Consider the following 12737-nt stretch of genomic DNA (forward strand, 5'->3'; position numbering starts at 1 on the left):
GAGGTGGCATTTCCAGGCTCAGTCCCTGGGAAGATTTCTGCCTGCACAAGATGGACAATTGATTTGGATGCTCCAGCCACGTGGCCAATGGTCCCAGATATTGGAATCTGTGGTCCAAATCAGCTATAAGTTGAGAAAGGATGATCTATATACACAAAACAAAGAAATGGCCAGGTTAGATATGTCCAACGGTCAAGAAGGCGATTTTTGCACCTGCTGTAGAGGGAAGTGAGGGGCAGATGGGGCTCATCAACCTGGGGCTGTAGCCCATCTAGGAGAAGGAAAATTCTGATACTAAACCTCTGCTGCCTTGTGGGATATCTTTGGGAGAAGTAAAGGCTAAGGAGTAAACCCTACACAAAAGCAGAGTAGAGCCCCTAAAATGGTTGGATGGCGCCTTGTACACCTCCTCCTGGCAACTCTTGCAGTCAAGCTGTTGCAAAAGTTATTGCTCTGCTTTCCTTTGGACCACATCAGCGAGGCCAGCGGGGCAGGAAGGTCTTGTCGCCTGAGCAGCTCAGGACCTCTGTACACACTGCCCAGGCTTGTGCCCCGGGAAGGTCACTTCGGTGCTGCTAACGCAGCAATTCGGCTTCACCCCCGGAGGCACACTCCATTGTCTCTTAAGACAGATGGATGTTGACAACTCTCCTCTGCCCTTCAAACCTCATCTGGCTGTAAAGTCTAAACCAACTGGTGGTTCTATTACAGTAAGAACTGCAGATTAATGTAATAGACGAGAATGCTGTTAAAGATCCCATGTTCCTTGCTCTCAGAATCATTTTCTTACTTGCAATACTTAAGCAGGAAAAAGGAAGCTGCCATGTGTGTAGCGTAGTTTTATTTCTCCAACAGGTTGAATGGCATTTGGACTTGAGGTGCAAGCTGATATAGAGGCTAAAACAGGTTTTCTGTGATTTTTCTTTCTGTCCAGGAGGTTTATCTACCTTTGCTTGAAAATATCCATCCACATCGTTTACACACTGCCCTCATTCCCACAAGATCACAGCTGCTTTTCTCCTCCCCATTCACTTTGACGCCGTGCTGTCATTGTTCAACTTAACCTGCCAGCTGAAGCTGGGCTCATGGTTTAGTGCTTTGCATACAAGCCACAAGCTGCAACTGAGGTCTCTTCTTACGTTATGAAACCCAGAGAAGCAATTGAAAAAGAAATACAGTGGTAACTCTAGTTACGAACTTAATTCATTCCGGAGGTCCATTCTTAACCTGAAACTGTTCTTAACTAGAGGCGTGATTTCGCTAATGGGGCCTCTTGCTGCCGCTGCACCACTGGCACACGATTTCCGTTCTCATCCTGAGGCAAAGTTCTCAACTCGAGGGAACTCTTCCAGGTTAGCGGAGTTTGTAACCTGAAGCATTTGTAACCTGAGGCGTTTGTAACTCGAGGTACCACTGTACTTAAGCAAAAGCCTTCCTAAAAAGGAAGCTATTTAGAATGCAACGAAAAGCCATTAAACAAATAGCAAGGTGGTCCTACCTGGAGAGAAAGTTACAAAACATCTAGAATTCTGTTGCCAAAATCAGTCATCCCTTATCCCTCAGATCTCACCTTGGTCCTCTCAAAACCCTTTACCATGTCTTCCCTTCCCCTTCCCCTTCCCCTTCTCCTCCCTCTCCCTCCTGTACAAACACAATCTTGTCCTTAAAAAACTCTCCCTAGCCTTGTACCTTGAACTATCTGCAGTTATGATTTTCAGTTTTTCCAACTTTGGGAGCCTCAGTCTCCTACTGCCTTACGACTCCACTCATTTCCTTCCCCTTTTCACTAAAACTGCCTCCCAGAACACAATATGATGAGATCTTTCAGTCCCCTTCAACCTTTCCCCCCCAAACTGAATCATTTCATAAAGCCCCTGACTTAATCCCTTAGTCCAGGAATGGGGATCTTATGGCTCCCAAGATGTTGCTGGACTCCAAGCCCCATTAGCACCAGCATGACCAGTGAGCCATGGTGGGAGCTGTATTCCAGCAACATCTGGGCGGCTGCAGGTTCTCCATCCCTGCCTTAGCCCTGATTCATATTCATAGCTTTGCTTCTTACATTCCTCTCTGCCCTGCTGCATTCTAAATTTTGATTGCAAACTTGTAATAAATAATAATAATAATAGTGTTCCACATTCCCTCATCGAGGAGGAGAATAACAAATTATGTAATCGGTATAGAAAGAAAATATATTTTTTTCTGAGTTGCCAAAATTGGCAGTGGGCATGAAGGAAGAACCCTCCAAGCGCTGAATTTGTGAGTCAGAAAACTGTAATTGAGATAACATATGTTCATCTCATTATATGTTGCGTTAAAATATTCAAGTTTTAAACAAAAATATTAGAACTAAAATATTTTAACAAGCTTACATTAAGTGTATATGCACTCTTCAGTCCCCCCCCACCCCCAGTATTCTCAGCGTGATTTTCACTTGTCGTCTTCTCTTTCCCACACAAAGGAAACTTCAAGGACACACACCTTCTAGTAAAGCTAGCTAGCTTGCCATGTTTCTTATTAGAGTCAGCCATTAGTGCCACATTTGCACTAATCTTTCCTCTTTCAGAATGGACAGATCTTGTGAAAGTGTATGTAGGTGTGAAAGCCAGTTTCCTTGTTAAAGGGGTGTTCCTCTGTGGATAAAACACTGTAAGTTGTTTCTGGAGGGATCTCCTGCTGCTCAGGAGTGCCAACTTGAATAAAATACCACCCTACCTAATCGATTACAAGATGTGATGTGTACATGCCATTGGAATGGCAATGCCCATCACCTTTTTATGGGGCCTGCCCCCCGTCAAATACTTTGCGGGGGGGGGGGGGGCACGAAGAGACCAGCCCCTAGGAATTGGCTCCTAGGCTGCTGCTTAATTTTTTCCCCTTGAGAGCCTTTGTCTCCACTTGTTCATGGTGTACACCTGTCCATTTAAAAACATTTGGACACTTTAAGGGCCAAGTTCCCACATATTCCCACTGCCATCCTACATATTCCTCTTATCTCCAGTTTTGTTATTGAGGACTTAACCTGCGGTGACCAAACTCATTCCATACCCATATAAGCAGACCCCTTTACCCTGAGGAGATTGTTTTCAGAGTAGCACCGCATTATTCAGTTGTTGTTGTTTTTCCTAACTTTTAGTCAATTAACAATGCCTTGATTAATTTTTTAAAATAGTAATAATAGATGTAAAAAAAGAAAGAAAACTTACATATACTGACCACTATCTTAAAAGAAATAAAACTTACATATGCTGACCACTATCCTAAAAGAGGTAGTATTCCCTTTTCCCTTCGTAGGAATATCTATTTTTAGAAAATGCACGCGTTTATCACAGTACATATCATCTTAACCAAAGGCGAGCTTTTTTGTTTCAGAGTTGTTTCATATGCACATTTGAGACTATAAAGATAAGCTTTGCTGGATCAGACCAAAAGCTGCTCTACTCCAGTATTCTGCTCTCTTGGTAACAAACCATAGGCATAGGCATATGGGAAGCCCAAAGGCAGAAAATGAGCACAATATCACTCTCCAACTTGTCTGCCCCAGCAGCGGGATAATTAAATTAATTAGATTGATTAACCAACTAAAGTTCATACAACTAATCCACTAAGGTTTCTTTAATCGACTGACAGCCCTATTTAGGATTGAATATCGAAGGTTATATTGAGTTGGGAACAGGTAAAATTGTAAGTGTTGATACTCTGCCTCCCAACGCTTTCTGATACTTATTTCAGAAGCTGCCTGGAAAATGGGCTGAAGCATGAAGCACAGATATTGCTCATCAGCAGGATAATAGGCAAACTTTGGCCCAAGAATGTTGGTTATGGGCTTGACAGATGGCAGGAGATCTTAATGTGCCTCAGAGGTACAGACACTGATGAGGGGGAAAACAACATAATCTCCTGGGTGTGGCACATTTAACTATATGTCCAGTACATTACACAAGAAACTAGGCCATAGATCATTAGCAAGGTACTTTTATCACGTAACTGTTCATTTCAGCATTAACTAATGAACTGTGAGGATTCTCTCCCCCCCCCCCCACCCTGCATTTCCTAGTTGAGAGACTTCTATTTGTATATCAAGGTAGGCATTGGAAAAAAGCCAGAATTCAAGCTGCATGCATTTATTTTCTCATTAAACATGCTTAGCTGGAGCCCTTGGGCTCTTGGCAAGTTGCCAGCGTGATTCGTGAGTGTCCCCATCAGAGATAATCATCTTAACTCCAGAGGAGGTGTTGCCAGTTTATGATCCAGTCCTGGCCCACGTATATCATTTGTGGCTACCACTGAGATAGCAAATGTTAGCTATAAATTTATCTTTTAAACTTTTATCCAAGAAGGCCTGGTGGCTATCTCAAAATATGTGCTGTCCATTGTATATACACCGGTCTTTGCCATCCGGGTACATTCCAGATGTTTTGGGCCACAACTCCCATGGATTTGCTGGCTGGCACTGATGGGAGTTGTAGCCCAAAACATCTGGAAGGTTGGCAAAGGCAGGTACGCACACAAACAAGCCTAGCTTCAAAGATATAATGCCCATGATCTTGCTCCTCTAGTGGGAGCATTCCAAACACATATTTGTATTCACCATAAACAGTGCCGTGAAAAAGTTCCAAATCTTGTTACAAAGATGATTATTTATTGCTGGTGGTATTGATGCCAAGCTAACTGTCCGCTTTCTTGGTGTTGCTTGCTGTTTGTTTGGAGCCTCGATTTCCCAGTGGAGCAGTTGCCTTATAGCTTCTGAGTAAGCTGTGTTTATTCATAGAAAGTGATTCCCCTGTGCCTTATACCTTATACCAGTTCGCAGAAAGCAGAGTCCAGCCAGTCTTGCAACAGATGCTGATCCATAGCCCCTTCTTACTGTGTTCATACTGTTTCCCCAAGCTTCCACCAACAAGGGTCTTAGGCAGATTAGGGCCTGCTTCAAGCATCTGCTGTATTGTGGTGCTGTAATGTTTTTTAGCAGATTCAGATTATAATGCACTCTTGTAAATGCTGGATATGGTTGATTTAATTGTGTTAAATGAGCATGTGGATCAGGTATAGTGCATGACTAACGGGATTGTAACATCACGGGAGGAGTAACTCCTTCCAAGGCCTTGAGTCAGAAAGCTGACCTAATTTCCTGTCTGAAAAGAAAGGTTCAGTCAGTTGCCCATCCCCCTTTTCCTCAGCCATTTGACCACATCCAGTTGCTTTGGCAGATGCATTTATTTCAATCTAATCATTTGACACAATCATTAAAGCACAAACAAGGAAGCTGTTGTGATCGAGGCTTTATCAGCAGTACTCCTGTACAGGAGCAGCCAATTAATTTTTATCCCCTTCCGGAAATCTAATAAACTACAATGTATTCTGCTGTAGCAGGACAGTAGAAATTTATAATAAACTGCAAAGTTTACTTCTGTTTGAAAAAAAGAAACTCTGTAAACTTAAAAGAGTAGTGTTCTTGGTTTTTTCTTTTTCTTTTTAAGAGCTAAAACAGTTGCTAATAAGTGAAAGATACACTACCCTGCTCTTAAATGTGCTATTTAAATATTTGTGCTGCAAAATAATCTGTGTAGTAAGTTTGGGTTCAATAACTTGAGGCAAAGATTATCATAGTCTTTGTATTAAATAGTTACAACAATAAACTGTTTTCTTAAAAACAAAAACAAATTTGTATTAGCTTTTAAACAAATACAGTGGTACCTCCAGTTATGAACAGGATCCGTTCCACATCCCAAAAACTTCATAACTGGGAGCGCCCTTCTGCGCACACATGTGACGCGACTGAGTGCTTCTGTGCATGCGCGCATGGTGAAACCCAGAAGCATACACTTCCAGGGTTGCTGCGTTCGCAACCCGAGGATTGCGTTACCCGAAGGTAATGTAACCCGAGGGTCCACTGTATGGTAACCATTAAACACTTACCCAGCAGTGCATCTAATTGGTGCTTGTTTTATCCATTTCCTCTAGAGATACTTACACATTCAACAACAACTACTAGCTATTTGTACCCTGCCCATCTGACTAACTGAGAGCTTCTTCTGCCAGTCAGGCTCCACCCCCCCCCCCAGACCATTTTCCAGGGATCATTTCTTTATTTTATTTTTAAAAAACCCTCCCAATGTTTCTTGTTAAGAAATGTCTCTAAACTACTCTCATTTCATCTTTTATTCTCAGAAAAACTTAGCAGACACCAACAGCCAACTATAAACTAAATTCTGTAGAGGAGAGGTTACTAGGAATATTCCAGTTGATCTGTGGCCAGTACACCACCTACTGTGTTCTCCTCAATTCCCAGATGATATTCAGGAACTTTTCTGAGCATTTCATGCCAGAGGGTCCTTGGAATAATCACCTTGCTGCCTTTGAAAAGCTGCCCTTCTTTTACCGACAGGTCATGCCTGCAGTTCCAAAAGTCCTATAGGCTTGTATCACAGCTGCTGCTGTCCTCTGAGCAACCGTCAAACTATAAGTTCTTTCAGGAGCCTATCATCATTCTCTGTCTCTGCTTTAATAGTGTAATTTATAGTTTTACGTGTGTGTTTATACGTAAATATATATACATATCCAGTCAGCCCCCCGGTGTTTTGGATTTCAAACCCCATTGGCCCCTGCCGGCATGGCTGTAGAGTTTGCAGCGCAAAACATCTGGAAGCCAGCAGGGTAGGGAAGATTTGTATATATATATAAACTATACGCTTTCTCAGAGAGCACTGGAAAATGTGGCTTTATTGATGGCCCAAAAGAATGTATGTTAAGGATTTAAGGCTGCAATACTATACACACTTTGCTAGAGCAAATCCCATTGAATTCAGTGAGGCTTACTTCTGAGTAGCCAAGTAGAGGGTTGTATTTCATTTCTCCTGTATAGAACTATAGTTTTTTCATGGTTCCTGAAGAGAAGCCCCAACAGTAAACATTCCCGTAGAAAAGGTTAATCTCCAATTGGAAAACTTGTCAGCAAATGATATACAGCAAAATTACAGGATTACCGATGTTTAAAAAAATTAATCACTGGGGGGATTAAAAACAAGTTAAAGCAACTTATACTAATTATTTCTCCCCCTCCCTCAGCCCCCACACGCTCACGTCTCTCTGACTCTCTTTAGACATTTAAAGGATGCTTTAATCTCTGGTATAAAAAGTGCATTAGTCATCTATATGTTGAAAGAATTCATAGGTGTATTTTATTGCATCTAAAAGCAGAATGAACTTCCATATCATTTATAATTCACCAGAGCACAAAGAAATGTAAGGTTAATGAGAATATGTGTTAATTACCTTTAACAAGTTGCACTTTCCTAATGTGTAGTGACTCTAGGAAATTCCTTTAATCGTTTTTAAGGTGGAAACATATTTACTTCTTTAGCTCTTGCTTCCCCTGTGTATGAATATGCATGCAAGGTATCCTTTCTCAACCCCCTTTTCCTGCACCATGAGTACTGTTAGGTTGTGGGTGAACATATCAGACGACGCAGCGATTCTTCAAACAGCTCTTATTTATTTACAGGCCAGGACAGAACTGAACTGAAGGGTTCAGTCAGCCTGCTTATATAGAGCTCCAGTACAACGTAACTGTAACAATTTTCTAAAACTATCCAATCACTGAACGTCACTTTCGATCCCTTATTTGCATAACTATCTACAGTATCCCCCTGCTGGCCCAGGGTGAGAACTTCAGTACATAACAAGTACCTATACTGATTTTCATGTGACCTGTGTGGGATGATATTCCACTAGGCTCTTATTTGGTGTTTCTCTTGTTTTGTTTGCATGAATGTGTGCTTCTCACTAATCTATCTCATTCCTTCCCTTCTCCCACTGCTCTTCTGCGACTCAGCCATGATTGGCAGAGAGTTGGCAATGCAGAGGGGCAAGGTGATGGTTACATCACCTTCCCCTCCCCCTTATGGTTTGATTTCTCATCAGCCAAATTCTGGTGCAACAGTAAGCCATGAACCAGGGGGTTCTCAAAACCTATTCAAGGGCCCACGTGAGATGGCTAAAATTTCCAACTACAGTGGTACCTCGGGTTAAGAACTTAATTCGTTCCGGAGGTCCGTTCTTAACTTGAAACTGTTCTTAACCTGAAGTACTACTTTAGCTAATGGGGCCTCATGCTGCTGCTGCGCCGCCGGAACATGATTTCTGTTCTCATCCTGAAGCAAAGTTCTTAACCTGAAGCATTATTTCTGGGTTAGTGGAGTCTGTAACCTGAAGCGTATGTAACCTGAGGTACCACTGTACAAAATGTTTGTAAAGGAGAGCAGAGGTTGAAGTTAGCATACTCAGCTGGCAATTGTTGACATTTTCTTCGATGTCTAATATTTCTTTCAAAATTGCTAGCTTCTTTTGTAATTTCCTTCTGGCAGGGAGTTCAGCTTTCTTAATGCTAAGTATAAACATTGGCTCTTGGAGGTATTGTGACTTAAACCTCATTTTGGGCAGAATTTGCTGCTCTGTTGGGGGGATGCCTTTTTATTTTAAGTTTTCTCCCCACACACATGCCTCTCAAAGTATTTTTGTTCCTCCTTCTATTCTTTCGTCTCCTTTCACACTTGCACGCTATTCCTGTCTTTTAGCCCTTCTCTGGGCTCCTTTTAGAGTCACTTCACTTCTTCCTTGTATAACAGCTTCCCTTTTTATCCTCTTCCTCTGTATTCCCAATTCTTTTTAATGATTCTCAATATTCGGGCTGCATTTTCTCCATGCAAATGCGGAAATATATATACCATGACAATTTTATTTATCGGGCTCTAAAATGAGGCTAATAATTCATATAGTGTATTTTCAGAGTGCACACAGGTTTTCTTTCTTGGGTGCTACTTTTATAAGAGATTTTTCTAAGGAAAATAAAAGTGGTTAGCTGTATTCAAAAAAGGCCATTTCTCTCATTTGTGTTAATTCCTTCTTGCAGTTTTACTTGAATCTCTTTGCTTAATTACAATCTTTTCTACCTTGACTCCACCTAGTGGTAACCTCAAACATTACAAAAGTTGTCAAACATTCTTAATGTGGACTCGGGTCTTTAATAGAACAGCATGGCCCGTCTCCCTCCCCTTGTCTTGTCTCCACAAAAGTACTAATCCTCCTTTCGCCTAATCAGACTGAAAATAGCAGCAGCATCTGTATTTTCAGCTTTCCTTAATATCTCAAGTGTTAAAGTGCTGTCTGGTTTAGCTCTTTTGAAGCTCGTGGTTAAAGGGGGTGTCCAATCTGCTCTGCTCTCCCTTTCCTGTCTCTTTCCCATCAAAAGCTTGCTTGCTGCCCATGTTCCACCTTCTCTGGTGGCTCACAAGCTTAATAAAGTGGGGACATCTTTCACTGAAAACCCATTCAAATGAATGAGAGCTGTCCAGAAAGATTCCTCAGCTCTGCCAGTCTCATTCACTTCAGAGGGGCTTGTGTCATGTTTATTAATTTATTTCAATGTTTTACATATCACTTAACGCTGTAGCTTCTGAGGCTATGAAATAAATACATAAGGAAAAAAATCAGTTAACAATAACCACAGAATCAGAAAAGCTTACTATAAAAGTTCAACAAGGCTGTCTGATCTCAGCCTTGAGGGTGTTCTACAGAATTGGGCCACACAATACTGTGTTCTGGATGGGAAAGGTCCTTTGTTAGTCATATGATTTATCAGCCGGTTAATGGTTTTTCAGTTTATTTCATTGAAAGCAGATGACCTCCCTTTCCTCCCTCCCTCTATCCCTAATGTACCTCCTGTTTGTAGCTTTTGACCCATTTAAACACTAATCAGGTGATCACTATTTAGTAGACAACTTGTTGGACTAGATCTGAGCCTTCCTTAAATACCATCAAATACAGATATGTATGAGTGAGACCTGAAACCAAAAGTTTGCAGTGTCTTCAATCCTAATGGGAATGTTCCTGTTCAGGCTTCTGACCTGCCATTCTTTTTAAGCTGGTCACCCCACTCTCACTGGTTTTCCATTTATCTTTGATCTACAACCATTCTTGCTGGGCTGGTGTTTTTTGCCCAGAGAGGGGTTCCCCTTAAGTTCATTCTTATGTTTTTAATGTCTTTCTGTAAATGCCATGGTTCCCCAGGGCATGCCAATACCTCTGTCTCGGTAGCTCCATTTTTGGTGGAATCCTGTCTGTTTACTTATTTTATCCAAACTTGTTGGTACTTAGGATCAGAGTTTGCTGTTAGACATAACAATACAGTCATACCTAGGGTTACGAACGCTGCGGGTTGCGTGTTTTTGGGTTGCGGACTGTGCCGAACCCGGAAGTACCGGAACAGGTTACTTCTGGGTTTCGGCACATGCCGAAGCACAAAATCGCGTCACGCGTGTGTGCAGACGCAGCGTTGTGGGTTGCGAATGTGCCTCTCGCACGAATCACCTTCGCAACCCGAGGTATGGCTGTACTTGGATTCTGTGCAGTTTCTGCTTTTAGGTTATCTTCACAAAGGCAAAGCAAAGGGTTGTGTCCAAAGCAGTTCTGTATTCCAGGATGGAAATGTCTCTTGGGTTGTGGAAAGCCACACATTGTTCAGTTTTACTGTCCTTTTAATGTATCAGTCGAGAGATCAGTGAAGTAATGCCATATGCTGCTGTACAGATTTTGCATCTGACTTAATTGATTTATTTATTTATTTTCTTTAAGTTCGAAGCGAGTGTCATGGCTGCAGGGCAGAAGAGATCTAATCTGCTTTTGAAATTATTCATAGTTGGCTTTAAATATGATGTGAGAATCATGGGTAAAATATTGAGTTGCAGCCTGATGAATTTATTAATAATCTGGATAGGGGAAATGGGTGCACATGACACATCCTGCAAAGTGTAGGGAGAAAAGAAAACCAAATGCATCATATTCTGTTTGAAAATATAAATATATTTTTGTACACCAGAATTAGTCCCAAGACAGCATATCGCTCGTGTTTGCTGTTCAATTACAAAATTAAAAAATACTCTATAAAGTTCCACTGACTCAAGGTGGATTTTGAATGTGTAAAAGTATCCCCATGGCCTAAGCTTTCTGTGACCACAGTTTACTTCATCAGAAGTGTAATCCTCAATTGCCACTCAGGTCTTCCAACAAGAAGAATCTTTGCTGATGCCATATCAACAAGAAAATAGTGATGGCCTCAAAATCCCTGCATGGAAGACAAAGCATCTGGAGGGTGCTTGCATATCTTCTACAGCCAACGCCATAAATTGCAGGAATATTTCCTTGATTTTGTAATTTTCTCTCTTTGCAGTAGATATTTTTCCTGTGAGTGCAGCATCTTAATTTTGCTCACAGGCATTGTCAAATATTGAAAGGACATAAGCAAAAAGGAGAGAGATTTGATCTCGTAGCTTTTTTGGAGAGAAATGAAAGAAAGAAAACCTAGCTAAGGTAGTATAAATGTTAAAAAGAAAATTCTGGAAAGAGATCCTTTTGAAGGTTTGAGAACATAATTGGAATTTTAAAGATTACAGTGAAGTTTCATAAAATCATAAAATAAATCTCTAAGAGTAAGTGGGCTCTCTTAAGTTCTGCAGTAGCAATGAGGTGCTGTGTGCACACATTGGTTTAGTATATTGAATCATTTGCCAGTGGAGATATGCAGCCAGTGCTCTGTATTTGCTAACAGCTTTGGAGAAGCAGACTTGAGGATTAAATGTGGCTTGATATACGATTGTCTCAGACAAGCTGTCCCTCATATCCAATAATCCCAACTCAGGTATTCAGAGCCTTAGGAAGAGAATATAAGAGCCTCCTGTATCAAGTCAAAGACCCATCTAGGCCTGTATTCTGTTCTCACAGTAGTCAACCAGATGTCCATGGAAAACCTACAAGGAGACCCTTTCCTGTCCCTGCCACAGATGCCTGTAATTGGAGTTGTTGGGTATTGATCCCAGGACTTCCCCAGGGATGGGGAGCCTCTCACTGTTCAGATGTTGTTTGGCTACAGTTACCATCGTCCGTGACTGGAAGTGATGGGAGTTGGAATCCCACAACATCTGAATGATCATGGATTCCACCTCCCCGATCTGAGGTGATAACAGACTCTCCTATTTGAGATACAGTCCCACTGAGGGCTTTCCCTTTAGAGATCTAAATGTGAAAATATCTTCATATTGCTTTGTAAAGTCTTAACTTTTATTTGCTGCACATAATCCTCTGTATAAGACCCATTAAGCACCAGATGTTAACTTTTGTCCTTTCTCTATGTCTCTCTACTGCAGTTATTCCTGACTCCCTGAGAGTGACCTCAGAAGCCCAGACCCTAAACAAAGTGCAACATGATTCTCTGGAGCTAAAGTGTGAGGTATCCAAGAGTACCGTTCAGCACAGCCATATTTCTATCGCCTGGTATCGACGGAAAGCAGATGAGCCTGCCGTGGAGGTGATCTCTCTCAGCCGGGATTTCGTATTGCGTGCGGGAAGTGATTATACCCAGCGGCATGCCAGTGGAGATATCCGCCTGGATAAAGTAGGCGAGACTCAGTCCAAGCTTACAATCTACAACCTGCAGTCTTCTGATGAAGGCGAGTTTTACTGCGAGGCAGCAGAGTGGATTCAGGACCCTGATGGCACTTGGTACGCAATGACCCGCAAGCGCTCGGAAGGCACCATGGTCTATGTGGAAGGAACTGGTTAGTGTGTCAAGCTTCTTTTTTGTTACCTCTCTCATAGACTGTAATATTCTTTGTGTTTTTGTAGCAGTGTTGGGAAGGAGGGAGGTGGAAGGAGAAGAGAAGGTGCTCTAATCATTATGTCTT

General features: G+C 41.8%; 1 protein-coding gene across 3 annotated transcripts in view; it reads left to right on the forward strand.

Annotated features, from left to right (window-relative positions):
- IGSF3 (immunoglobulin superfamily member 3) overlaps nucleotides 1-12737 on the forward strand; it is a 123521-nt gene that overhangs the window by 57508 nt on the left and 53276 nt on the right. For all 3 annotated transcript variants that reach the window (XM_077927253.1, XM_077927251.1, XM_077927252.1), the window contains exon 4: nucleotides 12201-12611. In XM_077927253.1, coding sequence (XP_077783379.1) covers nucleotides 12201-12611 — 411 coding nt within the window. The remainder of the gene's footprint in view (nucleotides 1-12200; nucleotides 12612-12737) is intronic.

This window comes from Podarcis muralis, chromosome 4 (assembly GCF_964188315.1).
Source record: "Podarcis muralis chromosome 4, rPodMur119.hap1.1, whole genome shotgun sequence".
NCBI classification, from domain to species: domain Eukaryota; kingdom Metazoa; phylum Chordata; class Lepidosauria; order Squamata; family Lacertidae; genus Podarcis; species Podarcis muralis.